The sequence below is a fragment of the Prorops nasuta genome, unplaced genomic scaffold, assembly GCF_024137725.1.
Source record: "Prorops nasuta isolate Cenicafe-Biocafe unplaced genomic scaffold, Cenicafe_Pnas_1.2 PNAS00010, whole genome shotgun sequence".
Classification (NCBI taxonomy): Eukaryota; Metazoa; Arthropoda; class Insecta; order Hymenoptera; family Bethylidae; genus Prorops; species Prorops nasuta.
The window spans coordinates 3,869,560-3,889,610 of NW_027116807.1; the positions used below are offsets into that span (position 1 = coordinate 3,869,560).

At 37.6% G+C, this 20,051-nt stretch overlaps 2 protein-coding genes and 1 long non-coding RNA gene across 6 annotated transcripts; 1 reads left to right on the top strand and 2 right to left on the bottom strand.

Moving 5' to 3' along the window:
• Positions 1 to 126: 126 nt before the first annotated feature.
• On the bottom strand, positions 127 to 5,661 carry LOC136776996 (uncharacterized). Its single transcript, XM_066732976.1, has 4 exons — positions 3,493 to 5,661; positions 3,123 to 3,420; positions 2,402 to 3,040; positions 127 to 1,923 (listed from the first exon to the last, which is right to left on the bottom strand). Exons 1-4 carry the CDS (start codon positions 3,680 to 3,682, stop codon positions 969 to 971), a joined length of 2,082 nt encoding a protein of 693 aa, XP_066589073.1. The 5' UTR covers positions 3,683 to 5,661; the 3' UTR covers positions 127 to 968.
• ImpE1 (Ecdysone-inducible gene E1) lies at positions 3,674 to 20,038 on the bottom strand. 3 transcript variants are annotated; one of them, XM_066732979.1, is made up of 11 exons: positions 19,900 to 20,038; positions 19,726 to 19,827; positions 17,851 to 19,645; positions 10,335 to 10,497; positions 10,005 to 10,136; positions 8,385 to 8,705; positions 8,004 to 8,315; positions 7,507 to 7,938; positions 7,067 to 7,321; positions 5,709 to 6,980; positions 3,674 to 3,808 (listed from the first exon to the last, which is right to left on the bottom strand). In XM_066732979.1, the coding sequence occupies exons 3-10, from the start codon at positions 17,899 to 17,901 to the stop codon at positions 6,943 to 6,945; spliced, it is 1,704 nt and encodes a 567-aa protein (XP_066589076.1). In that variant the 5' UTR covers positions 17,902 to 19,645; positions 19,726 to 19,827; positions 19,900 to 20,038; the 3' UTR covers positions 3,674 to 3,808; positions 5,709 to 6,942. The 3 variants fall into 3 exon arrangements, with proteins under 3 accessions (XP_066589076.1, XP_066589075.1, XP_066589077.1); XM_066732978.1 differs by having other exon boundaries at positions 17,851 to 19,827; XM_066732980.1 differs by lacking the exons at positions 10,005 to 10,136; positions 10,335 to 10,497; positions 17,851 to 19,645; positions 19,726 to 19,827; positions 19,900 to 20,038 and adding an exon at positions 9,144 to 9,229.
• Positions 9,347 to 17,166, top strand: LOC136777001 (uncharacterized). Of its 2 annotated transcripts, XR_010823200.1 has the most exons (4): positions 9,347 to 9,833; positions 10,016 to 10,511; positions 14,371 to 14,682; positions 14,804 to 17,166. It is a non-coding gene; the product is annotated as an uncharacterized lncRNA (long non-coding RNA). The 2 variants fall into 2 exon arrangements; XR_010823199.1 differs by having other exon boundaries at positions 14,371 to 17,166.
• Positions 20,039 to 20,051: the final 13 nt, after the last annotated feature.

Below are 20,051 nucleotides of genomic sequence, written 5' to 3' on the forward strand. Positions count from 1 at the left end.
TAAAAACTGTTATTTTATTAATTTATAAGCACTGTTCTTATCAGTATTGATTCATAAACATACAGCCTCTTTAATGTACCGTCGAACGAAGGTGGATAAGATTTTTAAAGGAAAGACACAAACAAATCTAAAATATTAAATTTATTAAAGACTCTGGCAAATTTCATAACTAATTTGTTTCCTACTGAAAGAAACTTGGATGAAAATGGAATGAGAACTAATTTTTGTCTCTCGGTGATTCCAAGTTGGAAACTTTCAGTGTTTCTTTCTTCTCCCACTTTCTCAAGAAAACTTGAGTAACTTCTAAAAGTACTGATTGATTCTTCAGCCTCTCGAACACATTTGGCACCGTCCAATCACAAAAGCTTAGCATTATCAGTATGGTACCTTTATAATTTGGCAATTGCATTCTCACTCTTTGCTTTATTCCGAGACCCAGCGATATGTACTATTGGTGATAAAATACTGATTAAGTCACTATATTTTGATTTGGCATAATATTAGTATCACTAATCATCTCCGCCTATAATGGCACCTTGCATATTTGAGCACCCTAAGTTTTTACCTATATATTAAGTCAATTCCTCCAATAAACTCATCTAATTACTTTAAATTTATATCAAATCTATTAACGAATTATTACTCATTAAACTAAATCATTTGACCTGCAATTATTAATCAGTTTTAGTAGATGAATATAATCAATGTTCAATAATGGTAAATGAAGCATTTCTCCCCAATAGGAATGATAGAAAAGATATATCAAATAATGCAGAAGTTAAGTAAACAAATATAAGAATTGAAAACTGTAGTTTCTAGTATTGTATATAAGCTATCGCACATAAGAAACCTCATTGTTTCTTGCACTAATATGGCACCTAGCGCTATTGGCGTAAGTGGTTAAATTGGCCCGATCGATCGTTCCACGAAGTTGGAAAACGAGTTCTTGAAGAGAGCATCAGTTTGTTCTATTTTACACAATGGCAAAAGTGTTTACTGCCGTGATGAAGGCATCTGGCACTGTTGGCATATGTTGTGATCCTGCTGATCTGATCGTCCTTCACGGTAAAGTTACCAGGTCCGTTATACTTCACGGTAGCCTCAAATTTTCCATTTCCTGGAGAGACCTCGATCATAAAGAAGTACTTTTGTCCCGTTTGCAGAATGGAAGTCCGGTTTCCTTCATTGACCTCCTCCGCAGGGAAGTCAAAGACCTTGCTAGCCCTGTGAACCCTCTTCAGCTTCAATTTTGCGCATAGTCTTTTGCCCTTCTTGTCCTTGTACTTCTCAACTATGGTCTCCACGTGGTCTAGGAAACTCTGGATCGCGCCGGAAACCACACTATCACCGATTGGTATTGCTTTGAAGGTCACGCAGGTACACCAATGAGGTGACACACCGGCTTCCTCACAACCTCTGACCTTTGGAATAGGTGTAAAGAAGGACTGGCAGGTCGAACAACCGGAAGATGCTTCCGCCTCACCCCTTGATCTTTCCACTATATCCCTCAAGGTCATGTAAAGGTCGTAGGGTGAGGTCAGCCTATTTTGGTTAAGCTTAAGGGCATCGTAAGCATCTGGATATACGTCCTTAAACCACTTAGGTATGGAAATGAAGAGAAACGGAAGTCTCTCCTCGTACCAACCGACGAAAGTGTTCCGGACGTCGCCATAACGCATCCCATGGTCACTCAGAAAAATGATCATGGCGTCCCTCGTTACCCCCTTCTCCTCCAACCATTTCAGTTTTCCCAACATCCTCTGGTCAATCGATGACGGTCCATTCAGTGTGTCGTGGCTCACAGTGTTCGTCCAGAAAAACCCGAAGTAAGGCGAACCCAAAAATGCCACGGAGAATCTCATGGCGTAATCGAAAATTCTCTCGAAGCTCAACTCCGGACCAGTACAATATTTCCCACTGAATCTAAAAAAGAAGGCATAAAAAACAAATAGAAAAAATCCAATTTTTTAATTTAAAATTTTTTATAATAATGTGAAGATACTCTATCGGAGTGAACCTGTTTATTTGTGTGTTTATAGGTTATGATTGCGGTTCACAGGGAGAGGGAAAAGGTCGTAGAATAGCTGTGTTCAGCGGCATCGATTAAATATTTCAGTAAGTCGTAAGTGTTGAATATTTATAGAATAAAAGCGAACGTAAAGGTACTCTTATTCTCGCTTTATCCAATAATCGTGTCAAGTACACTCCTTTGTTTTGCTACCTGCTAGGATTTGCTGATGTCATCGATTCACGAACTTGCTTGACTTCTTTCGCAGCTTATAAATCAATGATTATAAATACTAATTTAAAAAAAAACAAATAGTAGGTTTTGAAAATTAATCAACTTGATTTGAAAAATGAGTAGTTTTCGTGCATTTTTAGGTTATGACGCGAAACTAACCTCTTTTTGGTTTTAAGCAGTCTATCAGTGGCCAGGATGTAAGGTCTGAGGTAATAATCAGTAGGAGGATGAACAAAGCCAACTTTGAGATAATTGAAAGTATTGAGGGCTGTTTCGTCCTCCCCGTAAGCAGTCACGTATCCAATATTCCTAAAGTTATGCCAGAGAAATGGGCAGTGGTCTAATTTGAACGGAATCGTAGGAGCACATTTTGTGTAGCTTTGCTGCTGACTCTGTCCGGTCAAAATAGCCATCAAATTTGGAAAAGTATTCTCCCCCATCTTGTTATAACCTCTCATAGCGATCCATTCGTTCCTCATCAAATAATCCTCCGTCTTCGGCATGGTACGTTGAAAATTTAATCTACTGACGCTATCGATGCCCAAAAACAAGATGCTGAGTTTTTTCGTAGAATTATTAGTCAAATCGGATGTCGAGGTGTTTTCCTGCAGACGCTCCCTAACTTTCTCTGGATCCAAAATAGCGTGGATATTCTCGTAAATCGTTTTACTACTATTTTCCTTCCCCTTCTTCTTCACTTTCCCATTAACCTTCACATTCTCCTTGCAGCTGACCATCAAAATTTCTACCTCTGGTGGCAGCAGAACTTCCTCTTTGAAACTCTCGCATTTCTCAATCCTAAATTCAAAAATCCAAACATTAACTTTATTACATTTTTAAAGTTTCAAACAAGATTTTAGAAAATCATAAAGCTACTAACGTGACTTTTGAATCAAAATCGGTATTGGTTGGTTTTGTAACTTCCGGTCTGAAAATCGGAGCCCAGCAGCATACCGCCTTGCGGTGGAGCTTATAAAATTTTCGATCGAGATTCAATACAGTGCTGCCATTCTCCAGGGTGGAAATGCTCGTCATCAGTGGCGCTTTTGAGCAGGCTTCGAATTTTTCCTTCCAAATGAATCTCTTTATAGATGGGTCCAATGGCTTAATCGACAGCATCCGGCATTTTGAATTGTAGACGAGATAACCATCAACTTTGTCGTTGTTAACCTCGTTCACTGGGTTTTGGTGAAAATTTTGATGTTAAAATAGTGAAGGGAGAAAAAATTGTCAATAAAAATGGAGGTTACCGTAAGTGACGAAGGACTTGAAGGACGGATATGGGAGGTTTTCATATGCAGAATAATTTTCACTGTTAAAAAAAAATGTGATAAGAAGGATGACAAGAACGAAGGCTATGGCGATCCGTGACTTCCGGCCGATGAGTGATTTCCGGCAGATTCGCTCGGTGCACTGAGACCACTTGGCCTTCCACATCATCTTCTCGAGGTTAACCTGGATCCTCCTGTTCCAAACCTTTTTTCTCCAACAAGAAGGTCCCGGGTAATTCGCATCTCACTCACCTCCACCTCCGGTCCGAAGTTCATCGAAAAATCGACCGGAAACCTAATGCCATAAATAATTAACTACATTTACGCATAACTATTATAAACACTCATAAAGACCCATTTTCTATTTATCGGTAAACATCTTGATAAATTTATCCATTTAACAAAGTTTTAAATTATATAGATTTTACTGTAAAGTTTATAACTTTTACTAAACTAAATTCAACCAATAAATGAGAAAGCTGGCCTTAAAAAAATGTTTTTGTTTTTAGTTTATCATCAACTCCTGTGATTTATTAATAAAATGTTACAACTAGAAATTAATATCTGAAGAACCATACACACACATTGGAATTTATTTCTAACGCCTGATGGAGAACATACGGCTTTAACGATTGGAGATTACGAAATTGGAAAGATGAGCGATACATAGCTGATCTTATGTGATAAACAGCTAATAGTTTGCGCACTTTAATAATGAGAATTCTCCGTAGCCATTACATCAAGATGAGTCAATGAGAGAGATCTGAAGATTCGGTTGGAAAATTGAAAAAGTTTAGAAAAAGAGTATTGCTATATAAGTGTGGATTTTTTCGTTTTACAAAATTAAACGCGGAAAATGATTTTCCAAGGGTCCAATTTTCCAGACTAATTTCACCAGAGGTTAATCCCCTTTAAGTATCTAAGCTTCGTGACTCTGGTAATTTTACAGCTCGACGAGCAGTCTAAAGATGAATTAAGGCAAATATAACAAGACTATGATTAATGAATCGCTCGCTAATTAACCATGTACATTTACTGCTAGCTGATTTAAAAATCCGATCAAGTTTGATTCTCTATGATGCACGAATTTCCACTTAAAAATGCATGAATTTTGGATCTCTTTGGGTTATTAATAAGTGTCCACACACACATACACAGCAGAAGAAAAAAATTCTCTTATCATTATAGAGAAGATAAAGTAGTCTCTTAGAGCCATATATAAATTAAACAAGTAAATCTTGTAAGTGTGAAACGAGAATATAAAAAATCGTAAAAAATGTTATATATAGGTAACACCGTGTCGGAAAGGATTAATATTAACCCAATAAGGAGAACGAAAAGAATAATGTTTGAAAAAATATTCTAAAGCATATGTACGTATGGGTGAAATAAGAAAAAAAATTAAACGATGCAGAAGGTAGCTGTGATAAAAAATTGTTTTTTCGACGAACTGACGCGTGTTTGTCAATACTTCAGATAATTCAATTTTCTCGTTTCCACGTGGATTGATTTAACAGTGTCCCAATTGTATCATCCAACAACGTATAACAATTTAATAGGCAGTGAAACTTCGCGTGGAGTGGTTAAAAACACTTCAGTCATACTTGAGTATTTTGTTACATAAACATAATGAAGCTAAGAATAACTAAATTTTAATTCGTATTTTACCTTTATCACAAAATTACTATTTCTTTGTGCATTTTCTCACCGATAACTTGTGCAAATAAAACCAAACAGATTCTAGCTAGAGGTGTCGCTACTATTATCAAATTTAACTGATAGCATTCTTTTAGTCATATTACTCTGACATAATGCAGAAGCAAAACTGTTGAGTTCAGAGTTTTGTATTCTAAGAAAACCAAGTAAACAGCAAATAAAAATACAGACTGGACGAAAGTAGCAAATAAAATTCATGTATTGTATAAATATGATACTACTACTATGAATATTGATAAAATAATTTTTAAATAATGTAAAATACAAACAGCAATTTTTGCACAGTTTTTTGTCTATAATAAAACATTGTTTCACTGTAATACTTCACAGATACAATTTTCAACTGAACTATTCGTAGCAATAGTGAGAAAAACTGAAATAATGAATCGTGAAACGTTTGTTTAATGTAAAAAAGTGAGGATTTAAAAGGGGGGATGTTAGTGATAACTGTATGTAAAAATTGTTGAAATATGAAATACCGTGTTTGAGACGAGATAAAAGTGATGAGTGTGGCCGGTACGTGCGATTGTATCGGGGAGTTGAAGACTTCTGCTGGAGTTCTGCCGCAGACTGACAGTGCATCGCTCGATTTTGCGGCTGAAAATCTGCGCCGACGCCGACGCCGGCGTCGACGACGTCGCCGTTCAGTCCGATAGTCTCTATCCAGCCTAACAACGACCTTCCAACCGGCAAGATGCCACGAAAATCACTGCGATTACCCTGATTGAACCAAATTACCCATTCCTTCCTCCTTTGCACACTTGTCTCCTACCTCAAACCATTTCTCGACCATTAAAAACCTTCAATTACTAATATTCTATAATATTTTTTATTCCATTTATACAATCTTTCATGATCATTTCTGTAAAATCATTACATCCATCTAAATTAATTCGCTATTTATTTTACTGTAATCTATTTTTTTGTCAATTTGTCTAATTTATCGTAAAATATAATTTTTATTAGAACCGATAAAGTAGCTCCGGCTGCTGTCTCCGACAATAGCATATCCACGTTCTCTTATCAAAATGCAAAGTAGTACAGCTGAACCCACTCATTTGCTATTCCAAATTATATGATGAGAACGATGTATTAATGAAGATTAATCGACATTTTTACGGTGGTCTTTAATAACTTTATTTATTGCATGTTACAAAATATTTTCACATTCTTCTTCTCTCGTGACCTATTCTATTCCTAGCTGATTAGTCCTTCGTATAAATAATTACAATTTCTTGTCCCTCGTACATATAAGTCTTTTACGAATAAATATACTAACTTAAAATAGTTTATACAAAACGCTATTGTATCTCGTGGTTATTTGTTGCTAATTAAGTTAGTTGCCACTTCCTAACTTAGCAATTACACTATTTGCTCTAACGATTTATCACTATAGTTATTTATTAATTACAATTAGTGCAAATTCATTGTTCTCAGGGGCAACTAAACAAATTTCTCTCATCAATCTTTGGTTAATCTTTTGCGATTTTGTTGCATCATTTCACTAATCTAACATTGAATTTAAAAAAGAACTACAATCATTATATTAAACCAGAAACTGCTGTAAAGCGTCTTAACTTAATATCTTAATACCATAGCATCGTAAGAGATACAAGTGCATTGCAAAGTAGCCATATTGGAAAATCACTTTGGCCTAGTTTTGATTGAACATTATTGAATGAATATCTTATCGTTTAATCTGCAGTCAATAAATCAAATTCGACTATTTCTGGAAGAACTCGATGGGCACTCTGAAAATAATAACGCAAATGAATTTATTTTTGTAATTTTTCTCAATATTTTTGTATAGTTATAAGATAACAGAAATAAAACTTACTGCAAACACTACAATGTTTTTCATCAGATCCATCGCCACATCCGTCTCGTCCGCTACAGGTTATGGCGTCCGAACGACATCTCCCATTATCGCATCTAAAAGGACAGGACCTCGTGCTAATCCTTCCACGATTTCTCGTTCTACACGCGCTACGTGGTTCGTCACTTCCGTCTCTGCAGGAAACCACAGCATTGCAGAATTCGTAAGCTGGCAAGCATTGTCCATTGTTACAACGAAATGCTCCTTCCGGACATTCTACAAGCATAGCAAGCCCTCTATCATACTTATAAGAACCATTGAACGGTTAAAAATGCAAATATTTCAACTATTTTCATTATTCTGCCACGTTACAGTTTCGTGGTGATAAGTCAGTGATCAACCATATTGATTTTTGGGTAGAACCGATTGGTCGATAAAGTGTTAAAGAACAGTAAACTCACTTCTCCTATTGTTGCAACCTTTCTCATCTTCACCGTTAGGACAGTGTTTCCGGCCATCGCACACTTTTGCTCTAGAGATGCAGATGTTCGACTTGGAGCATTTGAAGGATTGCGTGGGACAGGAGCTTCCGGTGCACTCCTCATCGGATCCATCGGCACAATCGTGCTTTCCGTCGCAGACAAAGAACCAACTGATGCAACTTCCGGTACTTCTGCACTGGAAGGTCCCAGGCGCACAGCCACGTTTCTTCGCACTGCAACCCGTGTAAGGTAGAGAGCTCACATTTCCCAAATGGAAACTACAGTCGCAAATTCCATCAATGCATCGCGAGTATGGATCTGCCATCTTGCATTGGAGGTCCGCCATGCATTCTAACCCTAAACTGACTGCGCCCATTACTGTAACCTCATGACGATCGGTTTTTATAGGTGCTAAAAAGAAAATCCATTCAGTCTTTATTCTTTCTTTAAATCAACACTGTCAAATTGAACTTTACCGGAAGTCGAGGGTGGGGGAGTATTGGTGGTGGTGGTAGTAGTACTAGTTGTAGAAGTTGTGGTGGTAGTTGACATAATCGTAGGTTTTGCCGTTACAAAAGTTGTGGTTTTGGCTGTTGAGATCTGCACTTCTGGAACTTCGGCGTCAATTATTACTGCGTCATCGTCATCTTCCGGAAATTCATTCGCTCCAGGACGTTCCGGGGACCGAAGTGTTACAAAAATCGGTCTGATTATAGTGTTCATAGAATTTATCGGATTACTCTGAGTACTTGTCTTCGTATTATTTTTCAGCCAGGATATTTGCACTCCTAAAAATGAACAAGTAGGATAAAAAATTTATAAAAATAAAATATAAAAAAAATAATTCTTTCTTTTACCCGTATTAGGTTCATCGTCCTTTTTAGATCCATCAGCAACTTGCTGGAGTGGGGGATTGGGCGGTTCGTTGGTCTCCGGAACTTCATTGTTATTGTCCTGGATGTCGAGGTCTGGCTGTCGTGTAGGATATTTTTGTTTATTGTCAAGCTTGCTAGGAGGTCTGACGAGGTCATCAGGTCTACAGACATCACCGTCTCGACGCATTGGTGCGCTGCATTGACACCGGCCAAACAGTTCCGGTATCAGGAAATCGCAGTAGGAGTTCTGGTCCCAAAGTCTACAGTGTGCATGACCATAACAAACGTCACCTGGCTTCGCAGCTAAAAAAAATCCCAAATTCATCTTAATCAGTAATTAACTCCTTACAACAAATAAATTACATCCAATTTTCCCACTAATTTATAATTATAAGTATAATTAGATAAATTTGACTTGTGACTAAATATAGAGTTGAAACTGCAATTAAATAATTTTTTTCACCAATACAATTAGGGAGTCCTGTTTAACAGATGCAATATATATATATAATTGTGTCGCCTATTGAATTTCATCTGTGCCATTTTGATATTTTCACTCTACTTTGACACCTGGTGTGGCTGTTTTCGCTCATTATATACAATTTATCGTTTTAATTTCCTAGTTTTGCTTGGCAGGCTCGTTTCTTAACAATCTGATTTACTTTCTCGATTGTTCACTCTGACGTAATTAATTTACAGTAGCCTCGCTCGCAAGCCCACCATCATCATTTTTTTGCTTACAATAAGTCAGGATACATGTAATTGTACTGTTCATCGTAGATGGTTGCTCGAGTTCCAATCATGCCAACTGCCACTGACGCTTGACGGTACATAGCGAATGAAATCTAGAGCAACTGAGGAAACACACCAGAACAGGTTGGCTTTGTTCAAAATAAACATGGCCTACCTCGTGGTAAGATAATTCCCAGCGTTCCTGCGTTCCCAGCCTCGATTGCACCACGTGACCCAAATCCAAATCTCTATACGCCAATCTTCGTCGCCGAATTTAAATTACACTGCTACATGAACCAAAGAGTTTTATAAAGTTTATCAACTCCCTTATTTCTCTTTAATTAACCAGTTTCAAGCTAATTAACGGGAGTCTTGGTGAATTTAGGTGGAATTGATGAGTTTAATGAAGGATAATTTATATCGTTTAGTGGTAGTTGTGGGGATTTAGGACTATTGGGATAAGAAAGGAGAGCAAGAAAGAAGGTGAGACAATTAGGGAGAGTAAAGTAGATCGCCGAGAATAACATAGCTGAGCAATAGCTGCGCGGCTAAATTAGCCTATAAAAGCCAGAAGCCGATAGTCCGTGTACCATCGATATTATCTCGTCAGAAGTAAGTTTTATACACCACGGAACTTCTCTAATTGGATAATTCCATGTGAGAACGAGCCGAGAAAACCTGAATTGCTTTTTCATAAAGGTAAAAAAAGACATTTTTCTTAGGAAATAAGTTGTTCGGGAAATAAGACAAACTTTATAATAGGGCTCCTAACCTCAAAAAAGAAAAATTTAACTTCAAAGTTCTCTATAGAGGCTATACACATAATGTTTTATGGAGTTCTTCGTAAGTGGTTATAACGTTTAAAATTACCTTTCAAACAGGTGTGTCTTCGAAATTGCATGAGACCTTCCTTGCAGCCGCAAACGCCATCTTGACAGACGCTGTCTGCTACTCTCAATGTGCATTGTTCGTCTATCGTACAATCGTGGCCCAAAAGTGTTGCTGTAAACACGTACTGATTAGAATTAATATAAAATATTTAAGAGTGAAAAAGTGACAAAATTTAACGAAGAAAATCGAATACTCGATCAATGTCCAATTATCGAGAATAAAATTGTCAAGATGTATAAGGTGGCATGAATGCTGCGAGAAGTAGTTATAAGATAAGCTTATTGATGGATGATCTGATAAAGGACTAACATTCGAGGCAGCGTGTTCCATTATGTTCAGCGAAAAATGGCCGGCAACGGCAAAAACCCAAGTAGCATTGACTGTCTGGAATGCCGGACTGGCAATCACTGTCGTAATTACACTCATCGAACAATTTTACATTTCTCGATGCTGGCGAGCTGATTCCTGGACCCTGAAAAAGTTCAAGTAATTTTCTTTTATTATCTATTTTTCAACATGTAAAGCCTAGCGATTAAGAACAAAAGTATAATTAGTGAAAAATGTAGAACTATCCTATGCTGAGAAGAAAATTCATTATGGCCTTCGGGAGCATTTTAGTTTTTTTTAGGTTAAACATCACAAACAAACGAATTGCGATGAATGAAAAATTAAGGAGCACGGTTGTGTCTCGCTCGACGGCAAGTACAAACAAAAATAGATAAAGAGACATGTCTGTCCCGCCGTCAAGGCACTATTTCTCTTATATAATTAGTTTGGCCCTTTTACTTTAACTAAAATACAATAAAAAATATTTATTTACGTTAGCTGTCTATGGTTTTGGTATAGTATCTTGTCGTAATATATTATTTGTAGCACACAGGGGACTGATTATGGCACAGTACATTATTGAAATGAAGAGGGAATTAGCTGCAGTGAGATAAAAAAGTTGGATTATTTAATAAAACGGCATGTCAACAGACTAACCATACAAATTTATATTCCTATCGTTTTCTAAAAAATATATAAATAATGTTAAACAGGGAGAATGAGAGAATTAATTAGAAATCATCAAAAGTTATTAGCTGTACATTTAAAATTGAGGTTAGAAAATCAGTGGTGCATCGAGGATCTTTGGAAACTCTGGTTTTCGTGTCGTTGGAGGACTTAAATGGCGTAAAATGGGATAGCATTGTGCTGAGCGTTTAGATTTAAAGAAACTATTAGGAGGCATGAATAATTAATGATAGATTTTATCTGGAACGATATCTCGTTCGATGTCCAAGCGTTTTTGCGACGATGTCGCTCTGTTTGGGTTAGGACGGTTAGGTATGGAAGAAAAGGGCGACGGAGCGCGAGCATTGTTTGTAGATCGTGGGAAGGCTTAGTTGTCGAGAAGGTGGTTGGCTGCAAGACTTGCAACTTTGCAAGAGCAACGACTCACGCTGGTAGATTCGTAAACCTGATTCCAGATTCCAGTGCAGAGCACCGGTGCAGCAACTTGGACGTTGCATTAGTTAGCCGGGACAAACGCGCTTCCGGTAAACAGCCACGTGCTATTTCAAGGTCGACTGGATCGCCAAATAAGAAAGCATCGTCCACACAAGCCTGCAACTCCCCAACGCTGTTGACTCCCTTATTTGTACTGAGATTCTCTCCGATCATTCCATTTCTGAGGACACTTTAATCCGAAAAATTCCACTTATGCGATACGTTTCTGGAATAAACGGAAACGATTAAAATTCGTTCGTCGAAGAAACAGTCAGAGGCATATCAATCGGACGCATCTTCCGAAAATCGTGTGTGGGGTAGGGTTAACGGAATTTCGGGTTCATCAGGATCTCGTGGACGCCATATTTGAATATGATGACGTCATCTGTACGTGGCCAGACTGACATGAGGTATCGCATATGAATTAATCAAGTACTTTTCTTCTGCGAGACGATAAAACGCGCGGTCGCGTATATCGTCCAAGTCAAGTTTTACCGTTGTTCTACGTGACGACGAGTGCGGTTGTGTGGTACTGGCTGCCATTTTTTCCCTTCGTTTCCCAATGCAGCGGCCAACTCCTGCGTCTCTCAAGTTTAACGGGTTTTCCACACCACGACAGATGTCCTGCAAGCTTCTCTTAAAGGAAATCCCGGAAAGTGGAAAAAAGAAATCGATCCCTCTTCCGATCGGCCGTCATTAACCTCACTTTTACCAAATCATTCAATTCCATTAACTATTCAACCGTGATACATAGTCCAATCCACATTGATTTTACTCTTCAATTTGTACAATACAACTGATAAGTGTTTCAAGTCTTTGTTTTGGATTTATGTTGATAACAAGACTGATTGTTGGAAGAGGAGTGAATGTTTGTCCAAGAGAGTGAGCGTGGTGATTTTGAAAGGGTATTTTACCTGAAATGCATAGTAGTTTCTAAAGTCACAGGGGAATGGATAAGAGCGCTATCTCGTGGAATTGGTCGAGGGAAGCTTGTGGATTAAGATTGACTATGGTGCTCGTTAGAGGTAATTAAGTGGTGGAAGGCATAGAGGGAATATAATCATTACTCTTCCCGCTCGTTACTCGACCGAGTTGTTTCCCCCGGTGTCTTCACTTACTCGGCCGTGAACTACAAACAAGTCGGAACGAAAAAAGTGGACATTCCTATTCATTTCATTCAACGTGCAAGACTGCAAGTCGATCAATCAACGTTTTTGTCACAAAATGATGTCCAACCGATCAATTATACATTACGAAGTTCATTATGCATTAGATGGAAAGCGAAATCGACCAGATGAATTCATCGCGTCAACCAAACCGTCTTAACAAGACTCCATTAAACCGACGAGTGAAACAGAATAAGTTTCATTCACGAATGACACTCGTTTCTTGATTCTTTTTTTTACGCTTAACGGTTTCCCGCGCAATTTGACTGCAGCAGATGCCAGTGGTATTTGTTGTCGTAAAGAACTACGGGACTTCCCCTATATATTCCTAGAATAATTTACGTGAGTAGTATCATCAAACAAAATGACGCGAAACAAAACTGCTGATTAAGTCTAGAAGCGCGCGTCATTATCGATGATAATCCACTAACTGCCGCTTTTCCTACATCCCTCCGAACTATTATTAGTTCGGTAACTTCCGTGTTAATTCGATCCAGTGTTCTGCGGAAAAATCAAGAGCAGTGATGATCCCAATTAAGATTGCTATCCATAATGAATTTAGTAAGCGAGCGTGAATGGAACGAACGATATGCATTTCGATGAGAAATTAAAAACTTTCCTCCGTAACCACGCTTCGGCTATTTCGAAAATGAATTATTTATCGAAATCAATTTAACTCGGCGAGAAGAATCTCTCGCGCTGGAAAGTTGGAAGTTAATTTCGAGTAACCTAACCTAGAAAATTCGTTAGATTTGTTTTGCCATGTTTTGCGGTAAGATATTCATAACGGGTTGTAGAGCAGCGGTATAAAAGAAATAAGAGGGACAATTCTGTTAATGGCATCCTAACCTATATGCCCATTGATCGTCCAGGATATTAATTGGTCTCGCATCCCCGGGCATCGGCTGTTGGATCTCAAGTCATGCAAGGCAACGAAAAGAAGGAAAAATCAAGAAAGCAGCTGGCAACATAGTGCGATATTTCTGTGATTTGGTGTATCGTCGAGAAAAGGATTCGCGGTATTATTTCTTCTAGTCGTCACGGTCGATAAGTTAGACCTAATAAATTGTTTGGCTGCATAAATTAAAGAAACGACGTGGTGTTTCGCGTTTCGCAGAAGCTATCACGAGGCGGAGCAATAAGCGATAAGTGATCGTATTCGTATACCGGGACTCGTAAAAGTTTTTCGCGAGAAGAGTTGGTCGGTAAAGCAGAGGGGATTTCCGTGGCGAATAAGTCAGTGAAGTCAGTCGAGAGTTTCGCGCTGGAAAAGTCAAGTGCGCGTTCGGTTTATGACGCTTCGCGGTTAAATTACAGTTCGGTGGTGGCAGTGTAATCACAGATGCCTCAATAGCTTTCGAGAAATGCAGTCTGGGATACCCCAGCAGGCATGCGTACGCCTCTTTATCGGTCTGGAATTCCACCACTTCCTCTCGACTCCTATGAATTTCTATGCGCGCGAAGCTTATCTTCATCCTTTACTTTTACTTGTATCAATGTCAGTCAAGTATCCATCCGATGATTTACGAAACGACCAATTTATGGGATAGATCGTGCGATAGTTCCTATATATGTAAAACAAGAAACATTCGCTGTAAATCTATACTATTTTTCCAATTTACCGAACGGTCCAAGTCAATTCAATAATTGTATGCTATATCAATTTTAAAATAACCGTTTTGCTTTTCTAGGAATGAAGTGGGCAACGCTTTAACGAAGTAGCGTAAACAGAGGACACGCTTCTTTCTGGAAAATAAAGTTAATAAGTTTCAATGTGTTTAATATTAACACATTCATGACGTGACATCGAGAAATCCACTGGGAATTGTCAGGGACGTTAAAAGTTATTTTTTTTCTTTATTCACTTTATTTGTCTCTTTCTTGAATATTTTTAGTCGTACTTCTACAGTGGGTCACATAAGCAGGTTTGCCACCCGCACTTAATAATAAAGTACTTTTTATTATTTGGAACAAATATACTTTATACTTTATCAACACAAGTAGTACGTACAAATCACTTATTTTTGTTACGAATTGAGGAAGCATAGTGAATATTTAATTTATTCACGGTATGCATTTTGTTTCATCATAAATTTTTCACATCTGATCTATTTGAATTTCCAGAGGGTAGCAGCTGTAGCCGCAATATCCCTGAGCAGTAATTGTTGTCTACAACCGCCATACCCACCAGTAGATTACTTTATCGCGAAAATGTTAAACAAATTTGACTAACATTTGAGTGGAAAATTCGGATAAGAATTTCATGGATATCTTTGAACAACCATAGAGAAAATGCTGAGTATAAAAAACGTTATAATTCTCAGATGTGACAGGTTACAAGATTTGTGAAATGGGAATGAGAAGAAACGAATCATGGAGGTTTCTCGTTGCGAATGACGTTCAATTATTCATCCTGTCTTATGAATTAATATAATAAAAGCGAACTAGTGTGAAGAAAAATCTTGCAATTAGATGCTGCGTTGGTAATTGGTGCATTGTAATAGCAAAACCGGTGTAAATATAGGAGGTGGTAAGGTGTTCTCAGTAATACAATACGGAAGCCTGAAAGTTCGAGTCCCTAATTATCGTGATGGGGGTAAGAAAAATGGAATACAATTGTAACTGTGTGCAATGGCCTGTACTACGCATTTTTCTTTTTCCAACCGTTCAAAGAAACGCAGTGTGACTTATAACTGTATACAACTGTGTATGTGTGCTCTGGAAAATACCGTATACACTAGTTTAACCACTGTGTGTGTTCTAGAAAAAATGTATCGGTATAACTGTATACGTATGTATATGCAGTGCAGTATTTGTAGCGATACTCATGTGTACGTGTACTAAAAAATATATTAATACGATAACCGTGTGCATGCTCGTGAAAATTCAGTGAAGCAAAATAACTGTACGCTTGCATACTTGTGCAAATCACTCTCGGTTTGCGTGTGTTTAGGATAATCGACGGACGCAGTTTTAATATATGCATTCGGACGCTGCTGTGAGTGAAAGAATGACCAAGCCATCGCGAGCTGACTAACCTCTCATCACCCATGCAATAGAATCTTTCAGAACTCCCAAGATGATAGCCATATTCTCAGTTATTTCTTGACTCGAGAGCTCCCTTATAACCTATACTCTATGTAACATGTATTGAACAACTGAGAATACGACCATTACTTAATCCAAGTAATTATGAGAATCGCAATTAAATATCAATTTTAGACTTAACTGCGTGGAAATGAGTTTGAGAGAGAGATGAGTTATCGAGATTGGGTCTCTACTTCCGGTATAAACGGTGTAAAGTATAAATAAGTGTGAAGAGTGTTCGGTAGGGGAGAGTGTCGAGTGAAAAGTGGGTATTATTGAGAAATAAGGATCTTCCCTGAGGTAGGACGTCGAAGGTGCGAGAATTATTGTAACTTGGGTTCCAAACCTAACCTGTCTCGACATAGTCTCGACTCGCAGTACAGCCATATTACTGATTAGTTAGCCTTTTAAAACGGTACCTCCTCCACGGCGCTATTGTCGACCACCAGTGGTATGCGGTTCTCATTAGCATCTGGATAGCGATCGTTTAAGGTTTTCCACGGAGTTTTCAAGAAAAGCATCGTTCGTGGCGAGCAAGGCGCGTTTATTACGCTGAAATATAGTGGCAGCACTGGATAATGAATGCCACAAAAGGCCCTGGTTCGCTTGCTGGGAAAACGACCAATCGAATGAATTGATTCCGGCTTATAAGCGAATCGAAGCCGAAGCGAATAGAAACGAGATAAAGAACGAAACGTGAAGAATAAAGGGAAATCGATTGAGCGGGGAAGTAAAAGGAAAAAGATTGAAAATTTAAAGGTAAATGAAAAATGATGATCGAATACACAATTGAAGAGAAATTGAATAAGTGCCTATCGATAAATGATGGGGAGACTGGGCTAGGAATTTCCACACGTGTCTTTTATAGCAGGAACCACAAGAAGAATAACTTGCGGTGGCACGCAGAGCTTGCTCATGGAATTTTAATAATTCTCGCACCTGATATGGTCGTTGGCCCCTCTTATTTATGTTGTACTCACTCGAGTGGGCATAATCGTCTCGGCTTTACCGATCAACCTCGCTCGTTACAATTAATTAAGCGATGTATCTCATTATGAATAAATTATCTATGTTACTTTACCACATTAAAGTCTAATTAATTCATTTAATTATTCGATCGTTCTATTAAAACTGATGCCACTCCACGATTCCATTTGTCGCGGTTTGTCAATTGTTTGTTCTAAATTATACGAATACATGGATTTTCACCCTTGATCGGGTTCTCGCGTGACCACGTGGCGGCAATTGCACGAAAATATTTGAGGTGGCATTGGTGCAAAACAAGCACGAAAGACTGACTATTGCTCGTGTAATCTGAATAATCAGCTGGAAGATCTCTCTCTCTCTCTTTCTCGAGGAAACGTGTATTTAAATTGTAATTTGATATATCGCAGTAATCAGGCCCGGGGGGTCATTAATGCTATTCCTTTATTGTTCTTTTGTCGCCGACAGTTTAAATCACGACTGCGTCCAATAAAAGTAATGTCGAGTACAATTGAGGACTAATTGCTGAAAATGAGTTACACGAATTACTTGTAATTATTTCGCTGAAGTAGCCTTGTTAAAATTACTGCAGTCATTTCACAGGAATTAATTTAATTGATAAGTGAATTCTGCAGTTTGCGCCATATGTGAATTTACATAATTTTAATAAGGTGTTCTTCGTTTTTTTTTTTTTCTAATAAGAAACATTTCTTTTATCCCTGAATAAACTTTACGATTTGTGGTAAGTTTGCTTTGAGGGTTCTGTGAATGCAGACGTGCGCAGACAATGCAGCGCATGTGACACTCGTTGGTGATTTAGAAATCACCCTCTCCCTCCCCCACGGTATCCATTATCATCCATTCGAAATGGGTGCAAATAAATAGGGTGAACTATTCGAACGCCATTTTGAAAATGTTTTCTACTTCACTATTATCTTTTTATATTAATTTTTCAAACGGTAGCTGAAAGAAATGGAAAATAAATCAACTATTTGCGCTTCATAGAAAATTATATTGATAATTCGTAAATAAAAATGGCGGGAAATGTAAATAAGAGACTTAAATTGAAGAGCGGAAGTAAAGATTCAGAATGAGCTCACCAGACAATGCAAAAGGCCAAAGAAGAGGATCGTCCCACGACTTCCGCGCATTATTTCGGGTTCACCGACTCGTTCGTTTGCAAGTACGAGGATCTCTTCCGGTTTCTTCCTTTTTCACCTTGCGATATGAGACCTGACACTCTGATTACCACTACTCTCTTGCCATTGTTTACATTACAATATTATACACTGCTTTCTTCACTAGGGACTCCACCCAAGTAACAAAATTTTCTCAATTTTTTTTTTAGTTCCAAAACACTAAAGTCAATCTCAAAATGTTCACCTACGTTTTATTTTTACAATTTTCAACAATTTATTGGTTCAACTTTAATGTAGCTTATTTTTTTAGATTTTTGCTAAATAATTTTTCTATGGGAATGAAGCGAAGATTGTATTTGTTTTATTTGAAATTCGAGTGGAGTCAGGGAGAAGAAAAGTGGTCGAGAAGCGATATAAACAAGGGCAACGTGTACACTGATCGTGCTAGCCCAAGGATTACTGGATGGGGACCCTCTCGAGACTCGACTGAAGACTCGACTGCCGAGCTGAGCCCCCCACAACAGATTTTTAGCCCATGCCGTTGCCCTGCTACTCCTGCCTGCTATTCCTGCCTTTGACTCTTTAGCTACTTCTCTCTTTTTCTCTTTCTCTCTCTCTTCAGCTCTTCCATACTTCTTCCTTCTCTACCTATACTTCCAGCCCTCTTTCATATTCTACCTTGTCTACTCTCTCACTCTTTTTCTACCGTTTCATCTTTTCTCTACGTCCACTTCCACCTCTTCTCCGTAACTTCCTTTTCTACCCTTCTCTGTTCTTTCTACTTTCACATCTATTCTTTCTCGCTTCCTTTCTTATCCCTTCTGCATTTCCATTCGCCCTTTTTTTCTTTAGTCTGCCGTGCAATTATACCCCCTCAGTAAACCATTTATCTATAACGCTGCACATCTTCATAATTAATCGTCCAGTTTTTGAATACTTTAAAAATACGAATAAATGTTATAAAGTGTTTATCCGATTTAACATTTGTTCACGTGTCTATATTAATTTTTAAATTATTGCTTAAGAAGTGTGAATCAGAATATTAGTATAACTAAGTTTTTAACAGCATTCTGTATCTTTGCAGAAAAACATTTTAATATTTACTTGTAACATTTAGAATTTATAAATTTTGTGATTGAATGCGAGATTGGTTGGGGAAAATCGTGTTTTGATTGGTGGAAATCTAATGGTAATGACATTGGCCTATGCGCATTTTATATCAATTTCTCTAGGTTCAATTTATCTAACTTCGTACTTTCTCTACCAAATTTTAAGTATTATTACACTATAGTATAGTGGAAACTATTTATAATATCCTATATTGCTGATATGAAAAACAAAATATTAATATTCTTCTACAAATCGATCTTATTCTCTCTGGGGTGTTATATCGCGGTATTAACTCATGAGATACTCTATAGGTTAATTATTAGCAAATTACATAATTTTATCTTAATTCTAACTTTCCCTTAGTTTTGAGAAAATCGCATTTAGAGCTTCGGATTACATTAGTCGTTTATGTCGCCTTGTATTGAAAATATGAATAGAACAGTGTGTAGCCGAGTGGTTAGCGCGTTAAGCTGCTACTTCTTTGGTCCCAGGTTTGTTTCCAGGTTTTCTATCTTTTATGTAATTTTTTTCACTTTTTTTCTATTATGAGTGCTTCGTACGTTATTTACTTTTTGTGCCATCTGCAAGTATCGACTATCGACGTTTTAATTAATTGTTATACTGTTTATAATTAAAGGTATATAACCTAGAATTTTATAAAGATTTAAAATGTAGGTTTCTTATATGGGGAGAGATTTTGATGTGAAAATTTTGTAATAATCATACAAAAAGTTATCAAAAGTTCGGCTAGCCGTTTGGTGGGGTTACTCTCCCTGTCTGTGGTTATATTTATTATTTATTGTCTTTATATTTTCATCCCTGCAGAATCTGTAACGCATAATAGTAACACTTGTATGTTATTACGGAAGAATGTGATTTATTAATATTGAAAATGCTTACTTGCATATTCTTTATACATTAGCTAAGTAATGTTGATATTTGCCGCAATTGCCATAACTGTAATAGCCTCTTGTCCTTAATCTTATTGAAATTTATTGTATTTTATTTACCCACCAGAATTATCTTTATTTTCTAAATACTATCTAAGAATC